This window comes from Somniosus microcephalus, chromosome 31 (genome assembly GCF_052327205.1).
Source record: "Somniosus microcephalus isolate GS21.2 chromosome 31, FLI_Smic_1.0, whole genome shotgun sequence".
NCBI classification, from domain to species: domain Eukaryota; kingdom Metazoa; phylum Chordata; class Chondrichthyes; order Squaliformes; family Somniosidae; genus Somniosus; species Somniosus microcephalus.
This window is the reverse complement of record NC_141017.1, coordinates 21,064,872-21,084,337: the sequence shown is the minus strand read 5'-3', so window position 1 is coordinate 21,084,337 and position 19,466 is coordinate 21,064,872. Positions and strand designations below refer to the sequence as shown.

The window sequence follows — 19,466 nt, the reverse complement described above, 5'->3', positions numbered from 1 at the left end:
GTTTGTTAAAAATAGCCTCGGTCGATAACCCTCTCCATCATCCAGAATTTTTAATCAACCGGCAACATCCCGGTCCCATCGGTGCCGGATACCAAAGAGTTTCCTGTATCTCCTTATGTGGCTGGGTGTCAAATTTGGTTTGATAAACGCTCCTGTGAAGTGCCTTGGGATGTTTTACTACGTTAAAGGCGCTGTATAAATGTGCGTTGTTGTTGGTATACCTCAGAAGAGCGAAACAGGCCCAGTTTCAAATAAGATTACTAAAGAGTTTGATAAGCTTCGGCAAGGAGAAGTTCTTAATCGAATTCTAAGGGGAAAAGCGATATGGTTGATTGCAAAAGTGCAGCGAGTGAACAGCAGATCTTGCAATGCGCGGAGACCCGTGGTTCTGGTTATACGACCTACAGCACGAGTTGAGCAAGCCCAACTGGCCCACAGGAAGCTAACCACAGCCACAACAGCAGCGCGCAAGAGCTGGGCCACTAGTCAACCAACGGCTGGGCCAGTGCCATAACTGGAAGCTGTGATGAAACAAGCTACCATCCAACAGCACAAGCAACAAAGCCACTCACCTAATAACAGGGTGTGGCAGAGTAATGCGAAAACCACATTATGGTGTGAACTATCAGCAACCGTGTTGGAACTGTGCATAAATGAAATAGATGAGGTGGACGTCATAGTTCTTGCAGTTGGGTGTTTGAAGTTTGTTTTCTTTTGAAGAGGGAGTTGTATCATTACTGGTGTAACTTTGCAAACAAGTGCTCTACTCAGAGCTCCGACATGGCAGGAGAGCCCCAGGCGGGCAGAGGAAACGCTTCAAGGACATCCTCAAAGCCTCCTTGAAAAAGTGCAACATCCCCACCGACACCTGGGAATCCCTGGCCCAAGATCGCACAAAGGGGAGGAGAAGCATCCGGGAAGGCGCCGAACACCTCGAGTCTCTTCGCCGGGAGCAAGCGGAAGCCAAGCGCAAACAGCGGAAGGAGCGCACGTCAACCCAAGCACCCCACTCACCCGCCCCTTCAACCACCGCCTGCCCCACCTGTGACAGAGACTGTAGGTCCCGCATTGGACTCATCAGTCACCTGAGAACTCATTTTTAATGTGGAAGCAAGTCGTCCTCGGATCCGAGGGACTGCCTAAGAAGTAGAAGCAGGATTGGCCAATAATTATTTCTCAACCAACATCACTTGAAAAAACCCCAGATTATCTGGCCATTATCACATTGCTGTTTGTGTGCAAATTGGCTGCTGCATTTTCCACATTACAACAGTGACTACACTCAGACGGCCTTATCTTGAAAGGTCAGTCTTTCTATATATCCTCCCATTTGCTGAGAGCAATGTCAAGGGATGACTGCTAACGTCACAAATTCCCATATAGCCAATCATAGAAACATAGAAGATAGGAGCAGGAGTAGGCCATTCGGCCCCTCGAGCCTGTTCCGCCATTTAATGAGATCATGGCTGATCATCCAAACTCAGTACCCTGTCCCTGCTTTCTCCCCAGATCCCTTGATCCCTTTAGCCTCAAGAAATATATCTAACTCCTTCTTGAATATATTTAATGAATTGGCCTCAACTGCCCTGTGTGGCAGAGAATTCCACAGGTTCACCACTCTCTGGGTGAAGAAATTCCTCCTCATCTCAGTCCCAAATGACTTACCCCTTATCCTTAGACTGTGACCCCTGGTTCTGGACTCCCCCGCCATCGGGAACATCCTTCCTGCATCTAGTCTGTCTAGTCCTGTTAGAATTTTATAAGTTTCAATGAGATCCCCTCTCATTCTTCTAAACTCTAGTGAATATAAGCCCAATCGACCCAATCTCTCCTCATACGTCATTCCTGCCATCCCAGGTATCAGTCTGGTGAATCTTCGCTGCACTCCCTCCATGGCAAGAACATCCCTCTTGGGACCGAACGCGTGACTCGAGGCTGTAAGGCTGGGCTACTCACTGTCCCGACGCTCCGAAACCACTGGGGTTGATGGCTGCAGAGATTCCCACCACAACAGCGGGCACCACGTAACCAAGCGCGCACAGGTGCACACTTCTGATGACGGTTGCTCGAGAGCCTTTCACTTTCCCGAGGTCTCTCACGATGAGGTAAAGGTGCAGTCCTTCCAAAAACATCCAGGCAAATGCCACCAGAAAGAAGTAGTGTAAAAGTCCCGCTATCACCGCACACACAACCTGAAAGAAAGAAACGTCATTCCAAACGTCAACTGGTTTCTGGTCAACTGGAACACCTCCATTCAGTCCGTAAGGGTGACCCCGAGCTTCCGGTGGCCTGTCACTTTAATTCTCCGCCCCACTCCCACTCTGACCTCACTGTCCGCGGCCTCTTACACTGTTCCAATGAAGCTCGATGTAAGCTCGAGGAACAGCACCTCATCTTTCATTAGGCACTTTATAGCCTTCTGGACTCAACATAGAGTTCAACTATTTCAGACCATAACCCCTGCCCCTATCCTTTTTTTCCATTTATTTTATTTATTTATTATTTTTTTCTCTCTCCCACATGGCAGCTGTCTTTCATTCTGCCAGTGTCATTTACACTTTATCTAGAGCCGTCTTTTGTTCTTAACTGGTCCCACTATCATCTCCTTTTGCCTTGCACCATCTCTTAATCCCTCTTAATGTCTCTTAATCTCTCCTGCCTTCCATTTATCACAAACCTTCCCTTTTGTTCTTTCCTCCCCTCCCCCCCTTTCCCAGCCCCTGCACTTGCTTAAAAACCTGTCCCATCTCCAGCTTTTTCCAGTTCTGACGAAGGGTCATCGACCTGAAACGTTAACTCTGTTTCTCTCTCCACAGATGCTGCCTGACCTGCTGAGTATTTCCAGCATTTTCTGTTCTTATGTCAACTGGTTTCTGTTGTCTTGAATGATTCCATCTCTGTAGTGTTTCCATTAAACTGTAACAACAACAACAACTACTTGTATTTATATAGCGCCTTTAACGTAGTAAAATGTCCCAAGGCACTGCACAGGAGCGTTATAAGACAAAAAATTTGACACCGAGCCTCATAAAGGAGATATTAGGGCAGGTGACCAAGAGCTTGGTCAAAGAGGTAGGTTTTAAGGAGCATCTTAAAGGAGGAAAGAGAGGTAGCGAGGCGGAGAGGTTTAGGGAGGGAATTTCAGAGCTTGGCCTAGGCAGCTGAAGGCCCGGCCACCAATGGTGGAGCGATTATAATCAGGGATGCTCAAGAGGGCAGAATTAGAGGAGCGCAGATATCTCGGGGGTTGTGCGGCTGGAGGAGATTACAGAGATAGGGAGGGGCGAGGCCATGGAGGGATTTGAAAACAAGGATGAGAATTTTGAAATCGAGGCATTGCTTAACCGGGAGCCAATGTAGGTCAGCGAGCACAGGGGAGATGGGTGAACGGGACTCGGTGCGAGTTAGGACACGGGCAGCCGAGTTTTGGATGAGCTCAAGTTTACGTAGGGTGGAACATGGGAGGCCGGCCAGGAGTGCGTTGGAATGGTCAAGTCTAGAGGTAAGAAAGGTGTGGATGAGGGTTTCAGCAGCAAACGAGGTAACAAAAATGAAAAGACTGCAAAGCTTAAAAACATTGAGGATAACCATTGGCAATTGTAAAATGGGTGATATCAGAACTGAGAGGTTTTACCCATCAGGAAAGATTGTAAGGCTGGGGTTCTCTTCTCTAGAAAGGAGAAAGCTGAGGGGTGACCTGATAGAGGTCTTTAAGATTATGAAAGGGAGTGATAGGGTAGATGTAGAGAAGATGTTTCCACTCATTGGGGAATCCGAAACTAACGGCCATAAGATCGTCACTAATAAACCCAGTAGGAAATTCAGGAGAAACTTCTTTGCTCACAGAGTGGTTAGAACGTGGAACTCGCTACCACAGGGTGTAGTTGAGGTGAATAGCAAAGGTGCATTTAAGGGGAAGCTAGATAAACCCATGAGGGAGAAAGGAATAGAAGGATATGTTGATGGGGTTAGATGAAGAGCGGTGGGAGGAGGTTAGTACGAAGCATGGACCATTTGGGCCGAATGGCCTGTTTCTGTGCTGTTCTGTGCAATTATACACCACTTCCAATGCTCCCTTCCCTTGGCTTTAATGGAAAGCAAAATCGGCCGTTGTGTACAATGAGCGGCCAATTCAATATCACCCATCACCCAAATTTAAAATGACCCCCGTTAGCTCTGAAACCCTCTATGTACTGCTCGTTTCCCAGTCTCCACCCCGTCACACTGCCCAGGATTTACAGGGATTCCCTCAATGGATGAACCTGGGCCCCGATATAAGAGCAGGCCCCGCCTTGGCCTGTTTATGGGAGCGGGTGTGGGTGTTTGTGGCCCCCTCCTGCCTCATTTACCTCAGAGTTACAACAAAGGGGGACCTACTTCCAGGAAACTCGGCACTGGGTCCCCTCAGATTAGGGGATCCGAGGAGTCCAACGTGAATATGGCCCTAAATAAATTTTATTTGAACTCTTCAGGGACCCAGACAACAACAGCCAATGGACTCCAGACCAGCAACCAAGCCTGCAGGCCTGACTCCCCCCGACTTCTGGTGCAAGGAAGAACTATTATTGAAGATGAAAAAGGTCAGAGCCAGTTTTCTGTGAGGATATGAGCAATGAGCTGAACTCGACAGGGTGCCAGGCTTCTTATTGTTACCACCGTTTTGAAAAAGATAAAAACAATTGAAAAATATTTAAATCGGAAAGAAAGACTTGCATTTATATAGCGCCTTTCATGGCCTCAAAACCTCCCAAAGTGCTTCACAACCAATGAAGTACTTTTTGAAGTGTGGTCACTGTTGTAATGTAGCAAACGCGGCAGCCAATTTGTGCACAGCAAGCTCCCACAAACAGCAATGTGATAAGGACCAGATAATTGGTTTTAGCGATGTTGGTTGAGAGATAAATACTGGCCAGGAGTCCTCCACTGCTCTTCTTCAAATTAATGCCATGGGTTTTATTAAGTCCACCTAAGGGGGCAGAGGGGGTCGTATTTTAACGTCTCATCTGACTGACGGCACGGCACCTCTGACAGTGCAGCGCTCCCTCAGTATTGCACTGGGAGTGTCCGTCTGGATTATGCGCCCAAGTCTCTGGAGTGGAACGTGAATCCACGACCTTCTGACTCACAGGCGAGAGAGTACTACCAGGGCCTGCCATGCAACGAGCTTGGCCTACCAAATTTAAAAGGAGCCTTAAAAGGAGACAGAGGGAAAGAGGCAGAGAGGCTTAGGGAAGGAAGGTAGATACATTTCTTAAGGCTAAAGGGATCAAGGGATATGGGGAGAAGGCAGGGACAGGGTACTGAGTTTGGATGATCAGCCATGATCTCATTGAATGGCGGAGCAGGCTCGAGGGACCGAATGGCCTACTCCTGCTCCTATCTTCTATGTTTCTATGTTTCCAGAGCTTAGGACCTGGACAGGTGAAGGCACGGCTGCCAATGGTGGAGCGATACCTTAAAGACAAAATGACAGGGTAGATGCAGAGAGGATGTTTCCCCTCGTGAGGGAATCTAGAACTAGGGGGCATCATTTCAGAATAAGGGGAAACCCTTTTAAATCGGAAATGAGGAGGAACTTCTTCTCTCAGAGGGTCGTGAATCTTTGGAATTCTCTTCCCCAGAGAGCTGTGGAGGCTGGGTCATGTTAAATCCGTGAATCATGAGGTATGGTGCTCTTCAATAAATAGACAGAGACTGCAGATGAACAATCAACAGGTGTTTACTGGATGAGGGTATTCTAAAAACTAACAGTACAGAGCCCTCCTCAGGGTTTATATGCAGGTGTGGTCACTGCTGGTACTACAGTATACAGGAGCTGTAAAAGTAGTTCTCCTCTTAAAGGTACATACACTACAATTCCTCCCCTTTTAGATTAACAGTACCATAACATTCATTTTAACAGTTAACACTTTTAACATGCACAGTAGCTGAAATAGTCCATTTATAAATTCAGTCTTTGGGGCGGCTTCCTGATCCTTTCTGGATAGTGCCTTTCCTGAGTGTCTTGCTCTTGGTGCGGAGGCGATTCTGGGCCGCTGTCGTCGGTTTGTTCATCAGCTTCCGATGCTACCGTTTCTGGGGTAGATGCTACCGGTATGTCGGGTTCATCACCAGGTACGCGAGACATGGGGTTGATTCGTTCCTGTGGCGCTAGGATCTGGTCGACATGGCATCTCACAATGTTCTCCCCCACATCCACTGTGTACATTAGTGGCCCCTGCCTTGTGCATATCGTTCCTGGTTGCCATTTCTCTGTTCGGTAGTCGCGGGCCAAGACTGGTTGTCCTACATTGAAGCTCCTTGTCGGCTTCTCATTGATGTGCTGGAATTGCTTATTCTCAACATTTCTTTGTACATTTGGTCTGAGCAAATCCAGACGAGATCTCAACCTTCGGTTAAAGAACATCATGGCCGGGGTCTGGTTGGTAACTGCATGTGTCACATTTCTGTAGGCTAACAGGAAATTGTCCACCTTATGCTGCAGTGGAATGTCATCATCGCACATGGCACTTACTGCCTTTTTAAAGGTTTGTACAAACCTCTCAGCCAATCCATTTGTTGCTGGATGATACGGGGCGGATGTGTAATGCCTTACCCCATTCCTTCTCATGAATTTCCGAAACTCTTCGGACACAAACTGTGGTCCGTTATCAGAGCAAATCTGCTCTGGCAAGCCGTTCCTGGCAAATATGGTCCGTAGGACTGCAATCGTTTTCTCTGCAGTGGTGGAGGACATTTTGATCACCTCAGGCCATCTCGAGTGCGCATCCACTGCTATTAAGAACATTGAGTCCATGAATGGACCAGCAAAATCAATATGCACCCGTTGCCATGGAGAGGAGGGCCACTCCCATGGGTGTAGAGGGGCATGTGGTGGTGCATTTTGGAACTTCTGGCATCCTAAGCAGCTCTTAGTTAGGTCTTCGATTTGTTGATCGATTCCTGGCCACCACACATAAGCCCTAGCAAGGCTTTTCATTTTTACCCCTCCCAGATGGCCTTCGTGAAGCTCATTTAGCACTCTCTCCCTTAACTTGGGTGGAATTACCACTCGGGATCCACACATCAATGTCCCCTGGCATACTGACAGCTGTTCTCTTCTGGATGAGAATGCTGGCAACAGTGAGTCGCCATGTGTTGGCCATCCCTTCACCGTCAAATCATACACCCGAGACAGTGTCGGGTCATTTCAGGTCTCCTTCTCTATATCCACGTTAGTTACTGGCAAGCGTTCAATTATAGTCGAATAAAATATTTCGACAGGGTCCACTGCTGGTACTTCCTCCGCAGTAGGCAGTGGCAGGCGTGATAGCCCATCAGCATTTCCATGCTGTTTCGTGCCCTTATACTCTATTTCATATTGGTTCGCCCCTAGAAAAAGGGACCATCTTTGTAGCCGTTGCGCAGTCATCACCGGAACGCCCTTCTTTGGATTAAAGATGGAAACAAGTGGTTGGTGTTCAGTCAGCAAGGTGAACTTCTGCCCATGCAGATAGTGGTTGAACTTTTTCACTCCCCACACTAGGCTGAGGGCCTCCCTCTCAATCTGGGCGTAGTTGCACTCGGCTGAGGTTAGTGACCGAGATGCAAAGACTACTGGCCTCTCCAAACCGTCCGGGAATTTGTGCGACAGCACCGCTCCAATACCATAGGGTGATGCATCACACACCAACCGAATTGGTAGTGCTGGGTTGAAATGAGCCAACACTTCTTTTGACACGATCAATTCTTTGCACTTCTGGAAAGCTCGTTTACATTCGTCATTCCACTTCCATGGCACCCCCGTTTGTAGTAGGCTGTTCAGTGGGTGTAACACTGTAGACAAATTCGGCAAGAACTTATGGTAGTAGTTCACCAGCCCGAGGAACGACCTCAGTTGTGACACATTTTCCGGTGCTGGAGCCTTGACTACTGCCTCAATCTTTTCAGGGGACTTATGTAACCCTTCTTCATCAATAACGTGGCCACAATACGAGATCTGCTTCTGGAAAAACTCGCATTTGTGGCGATTAGCTCGGAGCCCATATTCCTTCAATCTAGTGAGCACCTGCTCCAGGTTGGCGAGGTGATCACTGTCATTTTTGCCCGTGACCAGGATGTCGTCCAAATAACACTGGGTCCCTGGAATCCCTTGCAGGACTCGATCCATTGCCCTTTGCCAAATAGCCGGAGCTGATGCTACCCCAAACACCAGCCGGTTGTATTGGTAGAGACCTTTGTGAGTGTTGATCGTGAGGTATTGTTTCGAGGCTTCTTCTACCTCCATTTGCAGGTACGCCTGGGCCAGATCAATCTTAGTGAAGCGTTTTCCTCCAGATAGCGAAGCGAAAATATCTTCAATCCGCGGAAGCGGAAATTGTACAGTGTGAAGGACCGGGTTCACTGTCACCTTAAAGTCCCCACAGATGCGAACCTTCTTTGGTTCCCCAAGCGTATTACTCAACGACCTCTTCATTACAGGAACGATGGGTGTAGCCCACTCGCTCCAGTCCACTTTGGACAGTACTCCTGAACGTTCCAAACCTTCCAGCTCTGCTTCGACGGCTGGGCGGATCGCATAAGGCACCAGTCTGGCCTTAAAAAACTTTGGGCTTGCATTTTCCTCTATTTTGATCATCGCTGTTATGCCTTTTAGTGTTCCGAGTCCCTCTTGCAACACTTCCTGTGCGTCAGTTAGCATTTTTGACAGTCGTCCAGGTGTGACGTCATCATCCTTTTTGGCATCTACCGTCAGTGCTTGTATGGAATGCCAATCTAACTGTATCTTCCGGATCCATTCACGTCCTAGCAGTGGTGGTCCTCCATCTGGCAATACATATATGTCCATTTTTGGTGTTTCCTTGCCGTTATATATCACGTTCACCCTTATTTTTCCTTTGGGGTAGACTTTTTGCCCCGTGTACGTCTTCAAGACAATCTCTGTATCTCTCAAGGGTATATGTGAGAATAGCCGCTTGTAGTCCCTTCGGTTTATGACTGTTAGGGCTGATCCTGTGTCCAATTCCATTTTCACTTGGACTCCGTCTATCTTGAGCGTGACCCAGATAGTTTGGTGATCCTCCATTTTGATTACATTATGTAGTTTCAGCCAACCCAGCTCCTTGCTTCCGGAGTCTGTATCACTTTTCTGTTCGTCTGAACTACTCTCCGTCACCTTATGTACCTTTTTGTACTTCTCCTGTGGAGATTTCTTGCTGCTGGTTTTCTTCCCCGACCTGCAGACTCTTGCTATGTGTCCTGCTTTTCCACACTGTCTGCACACTTGGTCCTTGAACCAACAATCCTTCTGGTCATGCGTTGTTCTGCCGCAGTGATAACACTTCACTGCTCCATATGACATTTCATTGGTACCATATTCTTGCGGTCTCCGTTGTATCTCTGCAGCTACCCGTGCGGCTGCTTCGTGTGATACTGCCATGCTGAAAGCCTTGTCCAGCGTAAGATCCTTTTCTGATAGAAGCCGTTTCTGGGTTCCTTCACTTTGAAGCCCACACACAAACTTGTCCCTTAACGTATCTGCTAGTCCCGTTCCAAACTGGCAGTGTTTCGATAGCTTGCGCAGTTCCTTTAAATACTCAGCATTACATTCGTCTTTATGCTGGTTCCTGTTATGAAACTTAAATCTTTCTGCTATCAGCAGCGGTGTGGGGTTTAAGTGGTCCTGTAGGATTGCCACTATGCTTTCAAAGTCCTTATCCACTGGCTTCTCTGGGGTTATTAAGTTTCGCAGTAAGCCATACGTTTTTGCACTCATGGAATTCAACAATACCAGTGCTTTCCTGGCATCTGGCACTTCATTCGCCTTGCAGTACACTTCAATGCATTCTACATATGTCGCCCAATCTTCGACTTCATTGTCGAACGCTGTGACACTGCCACTCTTCGGCATCCCTGGGTGTGGTTAGACTGGCTAAAAATGGCGTCTCCCGCGCTCTCCCTTCTTCTCTGCTGGCTCAAAATGGCGTCTCCTGCGCTTCCTTTTCTTCCCGCGCTCTCCCTTCTTCTCCGCTGCGGCCCCAAAAATGGCGTCTCCCGCGCTCTCCCTTCTTCTCTGCTGCAGCTCAAATGGCGTCTCCCACGCTTCCTTTCTTCCCCGCGGACGCTGCTCAGCCCTTGAGCACTGGCTGCGCTCTGCGCGTTTTCCTGCACGCCTCTCTCGTTGACGCCGCTCGGTCCTGAACCCCAGCTGGGCTTTACCCTCTCTCTCTTTTTGCTTTCCGTCGACGCCGCTCGGTCTTCAACCCCCGGCTGCGCCCCGTGCGCTTTACCCTCCCTCTTACCCCGTCGACGCTGCTCGGCCTTTTTTGTGCCGTCGGTCGGCTCCCGCCGCCGCTGTCCGGGAAGGGTCTGCGCCGTATCTGTTGCCAGCCTGTTGCGCTGGATCGTCGTGACTGGAGAACCAAGCCCAGCTCTCCACAGCCTCCTCTGCGATGTTCAAGTCTTCTTTGGATGGTCGACGCCCGTATTTCTGGACTCGGTCTTCTTCAGAGTTGCAGGTAGGTTTGAATCCACTCGTTGTCGCCACTGTTAAATCCGTGAATCATGAGGTATGGTGCTCTTCAATAAATAGACAGAGACTGCAGATGAACAATCAACAGGTGTTTACTGGATGAGGGTATTCTAAAAACTAACAGTACAGAGCCCTCCTCAGGGTTTATATACAGGTGTGGTCACTGTCGGTACTACAGTATACAGGAGCTGTAAAAGTAGTTCTCCTCTTAAAGGTACATACACTACAGGTCATTGAATATATTTAAGGTGGGGATAGACAGATTTTTAACGATAAGGGAGTCAAGGGTTATGGGGAGCGGGCAGGGAAGTGGAGTTGATGCCAAGATCAGATCAGCCATGATCTTATTGAATGGCGGAGCAGGCTCGAGGGGCCAAATGACCGACTCCTGCTCCTACGTCTTATGTTCCTATGTTCTATCTGCCTCAACCCCTTGACTATGGATAGAAAGTAACACCGATATCGATGCAACTCTCTCCTCAGAAGAAAATAAGCCTTTAAATAAGAGCCCCATAACAAGTGTGAAGCTACTCGACTTTAAAGCCTTGCGGTTATGGACAGTCACAGTCAAGATCATCGATAGTTCAAATTGTTGTGCGGTTTTTGTACTTCTCTTTGTTATTCGAGAAGTGAGATTATTATTCCGACTGCTAATGGCAGCTTTTTCCACTATGAGTTCTTGCTGTGGCGCTGGTTCACAGTTTTGTCAGTTAGTGGCTATGGTGTTTGTTTCTGTTATGTTCTGTTATTACACGGTTGTGGTTTGCTCACAGAGCATCTAAACAGACAATCAGATCTCCGCTCAGTGCAGGACCTGCTACGCGCTTGGTGTTGCAATTGCCCTTGCCTTTTCTCCCCATGTCTGCATACTGACGTCTTTTTCTATTTAGCCCCCGATTTTAATGCAGGCAGCGAGCGTGGAGTTGGGGAGGCGAGCTCCAAGCTCACCCCAGCTCACTCCACGTGAGGCCCAGTTCATTTTAACTCCTGGGCCTCAGTTAAATACACCAGGCCCAACAGTGTCAGCTGTGGCTCAGTGGGTTGCACACTTGCCTACTGAGTCAGAAGGTTGTGGGTTCAAGTCCCACTCCAGGGACTTGAGCATCTAAAGCTAGGCTGACACTCCCAGTGCCAGTACTGAGGGAGTGCTGCACTGTCGGAGGTGCCGTCTTTCAGATGAGATGTTAAACCGAAGCCCCGTCTGCCCTCTCAGCTGGACGTAAAAGATTCCATGGCACTATTTCGAAGAAGAGCAGGGGAATTCTCCCTGGAGTCCTGGGCCAATATTTATCCTGCAACCAACATAACAAAAACAGACTATCTGGTCATTATCACATTACTGTGGGAGCTTGCTGTGTGCAAATTGGCTGCTGCGTTTCCCACATTACAACAATGACTCCACTTCAAAAAGTACTTCATTGGCTGTAAAGCGCTTTGAGACGTCCGGTGGTCATGAAAGGTGCTATAGAAATGCAAGTCTTTCTTTCTTTCCTGCCGGAACCCGGCATCAATGGTGAGAGGCCGGGGGGGTGGGAGGCGGCTAAGTCTGGCTGGAGGCCGCAGCCGGGGACCTGCAGGAACAGTCCCCCTGCAGGCAGGTATGTGGATCGGAGTCGGCCGACAGGGGCCATGATTGGGGGAGGCCCAAGGTTTAATTGTGGGGCCTGGTGGAGCAATCCTCTTCCGCCTGGCCCACAAGAAAGCTTAGAACAATGTCACGTGTTTGACCTTCTCAGCTCTATCTTGGGCCTTCTCCCCATGGTGTCGGCCCCAGGTCGACTTCACGATATGAAATTAAAATTGCGTTGGGGCCTGATTGACATCGATGAGTTCCTCGCCTGTCACTATTTTAACCCTCTGCATGTCCAGTTCTCGCCGGGCGTGGGGGATTTCAAATCGGGGCTTAAGCTTTTTAAGTCTTTTGGTAGCTTTATTGTTCTGTTTCGTTATTCTTGCTGCCTTGAAATTCTTTGCAATTAGATCCTTCCAAGCAACATCTGGCGACCTTGGCCACATTTGCCACTTGTGTAAAGGAGGTCAGTGATGCTCTCTGTAAGTGGTCCATGTGCTTCATTACCTTCTCACTGGGACCAGGTAAACCTTAAACTATCTAATTCCATAGGCATGCATGGTTCCCACAGGTGCAAAGGCCAATACACACGGCACTCAAAGTCTCACATGAGAACCCCCTCAATTTCATGACCAGGAAAGGATTTCCCTCAATTAATCTGCAGCTCGTGTGCGATGTCAATCCTGCTCGCTACCGCCCAATATCTAGGAAGCTGTCTCAATTTTCCCTGCCATCAAACTACTCCAAAAAGTTACAAGCATTGACAGAAATGAGCTCGGAACTTTATGTGCACAACCACATCGACCAAAAGGTGCCAGCAAATCCATCCACCCATCGGACGAGCAGCTTGACAAGACAGAAGCAGTGGAGGGATCGAGGAGAGAGGTGGTGGTGAGGTAGAGCTGGGGGCCATCAGCATACATGTGGAACCTGGTGTTGCGCTTTTTTTGGCTTGACTTGTCTCTCTGTGTATCATCCAGCTAAACTATCAATAGCTGACCGACTATTCATGATGGTTAACGGATGGTTCAGAGGCGGAGTGGGCTCTAATTGGAATTCCTCACCTTGTTACCTGTCCGAGAAATTCCAGTTACGAACAGGAGCTGTGCCAGGAAGAGGCTCAGGCACAGGTTCAGGTGGATTGTGCGAGTCTCACGCTGGATGGAACAGTAGAAGGCGAACGTGACGATGGAGATTCCAAGGCAGACGAGCGATAAACTGACTCCGATGAGAGTGATTATGTGAAGGGCTAACTCAGCCTGCAACAAACAGCAGCAAACATTCATTTGACAAGCACCAGGAGGGCATGCACAATATGCAGCAACCTAGAAATTCCACTCCATTTTCGCTGCCGATTTAACACTGTAGGAATTTCAAGGCCAAGATGCCAAATGCATAAACGTTCCATGTTAGGAGATCACAAGAATCTTGTTTAGCTGGAGGAAATTGCAGCTCATCTAAGACTGGATGTCGGGGAAGGAGTCTGACAACTTATAGGCTGTGGAGGGATCGAGAGAGGCGGTGGTGAAGTAGAGCTGGGTGTCATCAGCGTTCATGTGGAAACTGGTTCCGCGTCTTTGGATGATGTCACCAAGGGGCATATGTCAATCACGGTAGAGGGTAGATTGTTAGGAGACTCCAGAGGCAATGGTGAAGGGAGTGGAATGAGAAACCATTGCTCGAGATGCTCTGGCTATAATTGGATGGGTAAGAGTGGAATCAAGTCAGGGCCACAGAGCTGGACAATGGAGGAGACCCGTTGGAAGAGGATGGTGCGGTCAACTGTGTCCAAGGTTGCAGAAAGGTCGAGGGGGCCGCAGTCACAAAATGTCTTTGCTTAGGGCCATTTTGGCTTTGAGACAGGGAAAACTTGTTGGAGAGATTCAAACCGGGCGTTGGGGGAAAGATGGACACAGAGGTGAGAGGACAGGGAGATTGGAGATGAGATGGTAGTTTGAATGGCAGAGAGGTCAAGGGTAGGTTTTTGGAAGTGGGGGGCGTGTTGACGACGGTTTTGAAAGGGCGGGAGATAGTATCTGAGGTGAAGGAACCATTTACAATGCCATATAGCACGGTGCGGGATGGTGGTAGGAAGGGAAGCTAACAATAATTCTTTTCAAATCTTCAGATCCATGTAATTCAAATAGGACAAGCCAGTGAGTACGAAATACAAGACAAAGTTGCCTGGGATTTCATAGGCTACTCGTGACCAACAGGTCAAGTTTGGAGACTCCCATTTTAGAAAGTATTTATGATTTGGGGTAAACCTTTGCCCCTTCTCTCCAACTCTGAAATGGAATAGATTCCAATTGAAGCAACATCACAAAGTGTTAGCAGCCAGATGCATCATTTTTCAAGCAATTTTAACTAAAACATCACTTGGCGAATTAAAGAAACTAAAAATAGATACTCAACAACAGCAACTTGCATTTATATAGTGCCTTTTACATAGTAAATCATCCCAAGGCACAGGAGCATAATGACACCGAGCCACATAAGGAGATATCAGGACAGGTGATCAAAAGCTTGGTCAATGAGGTAGGTTTTAAGCAGCGTCTTAAAGGAGGAGAGAGAGGTGGAGAGGTTTAGGAAGGATATTCCAAAGTTGAGGGCCTAGTCGGCTGAAGGCACGGCCGCCAATGGTGGGGATGCACAGGAGGCCAGAATTGGAGAGCTCTCGGGGGAGTTGTGAGGCTGGAGGAGATTACAGAGATCGGGAGGGGCGAGGCCCTGGAGGAACGGCGATGATATGAGCTCACTAGACTTCTAACAGTGATATTTCATATCAAGTTTGTGCAGGGGCTTTAACAAAACGGTCGTTACCTGCATTTCAAAAGGGGCCATTAGAACCGCGAAGCTAGCCAGGTGCAAACATCCACACGTTGTGTGGCTCCCGCTGGAAACGATCACCTTGCAGCCCTTGGGAGACCAGAAGCTTCTCTCCTTAGCATTTTCCCAATAGACACACAGCGCAATTTTGTTCGAATTTCTTTCCTGTGTCCAAGAAACAAACAGTTACTACTTTGATTATTCTAATACCAGGCATTACAATCGCGTCACAATTAGAAACAGGGGCTTTGACCTTTTGCACATCCAGTACAATTATTTAGAAAGATAATGAAAAGACATGGGGGTAAAAATTCGGTATCGCCCCATTTGGGGCGCCATTATCGGCCGTGCGCAAAGTTTAGCGCCTGGCACTAATTATCGCCTCCGACAGCAAACTTGGCTTTTATTGCCCCCGGAGGTGATTGGAGCGCTAAATCAGGCGCTTCACACCTGTCTTAAGGCGCAAAGGCCGAGGAGCGAGGCGCTACCTCAGAGCAAGGAAGGGCAAATCAAAATAAACCTGCAAAGTGCTGCTCAGTACTCAAAACTCTTTCACACAGCGTTGAATCTCTCCAGAAGTCTCTCTCTCTCTCTCAGACTGCGTGGTGCAAAAATGTCACCGACTAAAAAAAGGCAGGAAGCAGTCGCCTTTAAATAGCGCTCCCCCAGTCCCTTTCTGACAGCATAACGCTCCCCTCAACCTGTCGTTGCTAGCGGCAGGCGGTAAGGCAGGGGCGCCACTCAATATCTGGTCCGGGGCGCTAACGGGGCCTTGCGCACTCGACTGACGTCACAATCTGCCGGCGCAGGAGATCGTGGCTGTAGTGTATGTACCTTTAAGGGGAGAACTACTTTTTACAGCTCCTGTATACTGTAGTACCGGCAGTGACCACACCTGTATATAACCCTGAGTAGGGATCTGTACAGTTAGTTTTAGAGTAACCCTCATCCAGTAAACACCTGTTGATTGTTCTCTGCAGTCTCTTGTCTAGTTATTGAAGGACACACAACATCAAGATACACGGATTTAACATTGGCGATGAGCAGATTCGAACCTACCTGCAACTCTGCAGAAGGCCGAGTCCAGAAGCACGGGCGTCGACCATCCAACGGAGACTCCAGCGAAACGGGCTGGCAACAGGTACGGCGCAGACCCTTCCCGCACAGCGGTGGCTAGAGCCGACCTACGGCACAGGAAAAAGGCCGAGCAGCGTGAGAGAGGGTAGAGCGCACAGGGCGCAGCTGGTGTTCAGGACTGAGCGGCGTCGACGGGAAAAGAGCGAGGGTAGAGCGCACAGGGCGCAGCCGCTGTTCAGGACCGAGCGGCGTCGACGCGAGAAGAGAGAGGGTAGCGCGCACAGGGCGCAGCCGCTGTTCAGGACCGAGCGGCGTCAACGAGAGAGAGAGGCGCACAGGAAAACGCGCAGAGCACAGCCGGTGTTCAGGGGGTGAGCAGCTGTAGCGGAGAAGAAAGGAAAGCGCGGGAGATGCCATTTTGAGCCGCAGCGGAGAAGAAGGGAGAGCGCGGGAGACGCCATTTTGAGCCGCAGCGGAGAAGAAGGGAGAGCGCGGGAGACGCCATTTTGAGCCAGTCTAACCACACTCAGGGATGCCGAAGAGTGGCAGTGTCACAGCGTTCGACAATGAAGTCGAAGATTGGACGACATATGTCGAATGCATAGAAGTGTACTGCAAGGCGAATGAAGTGCCAGATGACAGGAAAGCACTGGTATTGTTGAATTCAATGGGTGCAAAAACGTATGGCTTACTGCGAAACCTAGTAACCCCAGAGAAGCCAGTGGAAAAGGATTTTGAAAACATAGTGTCAATCCTACAGGACCACTTAGAACCCACACCGCTGCTGATAGCGGAAAGATTTAAGTTTCACAAAAGGAACCAGCATAAAGATGGAAGTAATGCTGAGTTTTTAACGGAACTGCGCAAGCTATCGAAACACTGCCAGTTTGGAACGGGACTAGCAGATACTTTAAGGGACAAGTTTGTGTGTGGGCTTCAAAGTGAAGGAACCCAGAAACGACTTCTATCAGAAAAGGATCTTACGCTGGACAAGGCTTTCAGCATGGCAGTATCACACGAAGCAGCAGCACGGGCGCGGCAGAGATACAACGGAGACCGCAAGAATATGGCACAAATGAAATGTCATACGGAACAGTGAAGTGCTATCGCTGCGGCAGAACAACACACGACCATAAGGATTGCTGGTTCAAGGACCAAGTGTGCAGACAGTGTGGAAAAGTAGGACACATAGCAAGAGTCTGCAGGTCGGAAAAGAAAACCAGCAGCAAGAAATCCCCACAGGAGAAGTACAAGAAGGTACATAAGGTGACGGAGAGTAGTTCAGACGAACAGAAGAGTGATACAGAATCCGGAAGCAAGGAGCTAGGTTGTCTGAAACTACATAATGTAATCAAAATTGAGGATCACCAAACTATCTGGGTCACGCTCAAGATAGCCGGAGTCCAAGTGAAAATGGAATTGGACACAGGATCAGCCCTAACAGTCATAAACTGAAGGGACTACAAGCGGCTATTCTCACATATACCCTTGAGAGATACGGAGATTGTCTTGAAGACGTACACGGGGCAAAAAGTCTACCCCAAAGGAAAAATAAGGGTGAACGTTATATATAACGGCAAGGAAACACCAAAAATGGACCTATATGTATTGCCAGATGGAGGACCACCACTACTAGGACGTGAATGGATCTGGAAGATACAGCTAGATTGGCATTCCATACAAGCACTGACTGTAGATGCCAAAAAGGATGACGACGTCACACCTGGACGACTGTCAAAAATGCTAACTGACGCACAAGAAGTGTTCCAGGAGGGACTCGGAACACTAAAAGGCATAACAGCGACAATCAAAATAGAGGAAAATGCAAGCCCAAAGTTTTTTAAGGCCAGACCGGTACCTTATACGATCCGCCCAGCCGTCGAAGCAGAGCTGGACGGTTTGGAACGTTCAGGAGTACTGTCCATAGTGGACTGGAGCGAGTGGGCTACACCCATCGTTCCTGTAATGAAGAGGTCGTAGAGTAATACGCCTGGGGAACCAAAGAAGGTTCGCATCTGTGGGGACTTTAAGGTGACAGTGAACCCAGTCCTTCACACTGTACAATATCCGCTTCCGCGGATTGAAGATATTTTCGCCTCGCTATCTGGAGGGAAACGCTTCACTAAGATTGATCTAGCCCAGGCATACCTGCAAATGGAGGTAGAAGAAGCCTCGAAACAGTACCTCACGATCAACACTCATAAAGGTCTCTACCAATACAACCGGCTGGTGTTCAGGGTAGCATCAGCTCCGGCTATTTGGCAAAGGGCAATGGATCAAGTCCTGCAAGGGATTCTAGGGACCCAGTGTTATTTGGACGACATCCTGGTCACGGGCGAAAATTACAGTGATCACCTCGCCAACCTGGAGCAGGTGCTCACTAGATTGAAGGAATATGGGCTCTGAGCTAATCACCACAAATGCGAGTTTTTCCAGAAGCAGATCTCGTATTGTGGCCACGTTATTGATGAAGAGGGGTTACATAAGTCCCCTGAAAAGATTGAGGCAGTAGTCAAGGCTCCAGCACCGGAAAATGTGTCACAACTAAGGTCGTTCCTCGGGCTGGTGAACTACTACCATAAGTTCTTGCCGAATTTGTCTACAGTATTACACCCACTGAACACCCTACTGCTAATGGGGGTACCATGGAAGTGGAATGACGAATGTAAACGAGCTTTCCAGAAGTGCAAAGAATTGATCACATCAAAAGAGGTGTTGGCTCATTTCAACCCAGCACTACCAATTCGGTTGGCATGTGATGCATCACCCTATGGTATTGGAGCGGTGCTGTCGCACAAATTCCCGGACGGCTGGGAGAGGCCAGTAGCCTTTGCGTCTCGGTCACTAACCTCAGCCGAGCGTAACTACGCCCAGATTGACAGGGAAGCCCTCAGCCTAGTGTGGGGAGTGAAAAAGTTCAACCACTATCTGCACGGGCAGAAGTTCACCTTGCTGACTGACCACCAACCACTTGTCTCCATCTTTAATCCAAAGAAGGGCGTTCCGGTGATGACTGCGCAATGGCTACAAAGATGGTCCCTTTTTCTAGGGGCGAACCAATATGAAATAGAGTATAAGGGCACGAAACAGCATGGAAACGCTGATGGGCTATCACGCCTGCCACTGCCTACTGCGGAGGAAGCACCAGCAGTGGACCCTGTCGAAATATTTTATTCAACTATAATTGAACGATTGCCAGTAACTAATGCTGATATAGAGAAGGAGACCCGAAATGACCCGGCACTGTCTCGGGTATATGACTTGACGGTGAAGGGATGGCCAGCACATGGCGACTCACTGTTGCCAGCATTCTCATCCAGAAGAGAACAGCTGTCAGTATGCCAGGGGACCTTGATGTGTGGATCCCGAGTGGTAATTCCACCCAAGTTAAGGGAGAGAGTGCTCAATGAGCTTCACGAAGGCCAGCTGGGAGGGGTGAAAATGAAAAGCCTTGCTAGGGCTTATGTGGCCGGGGATCGA

At 48.8% G+C, this 19,466-nt stretch overlaps 1 protein-coding gene across 1 annotated transcript in view; it reads right to left on the bottom strand.

The window, feature by feature from the left end:
• LOC147097616 (adhesion G protein-coupled receptor E3-like) overlaps nucleotides 1-19,466 on the bottom strand; it is a 76,881-nt gene that overhangs the window by 26,377 nt on the left and 31,038 nt on the right. Inside the window, exons 9-11 of the mRNA XM_085971587.1 lie at nucleotides 14,904-15,074; nucleotides 13,145-13,339; nucleotides 1,957-2,192 (exon numbers count right to left, since the gene is read on the bottom strand). Of these exons, the coding sequence (XP_085827713.1) occupies nucleotides 1,957-2,192; nucleotides 13,145-13,339; nucleotides 14,904-15,074 (602 nt within the window). The remainder of the gene's footprint in view (nucleotides 1-1,956; nucleotides 2,193-13,144; nucleotides 13,340-14,903; nucleotides 15,075-19,466) is intronic.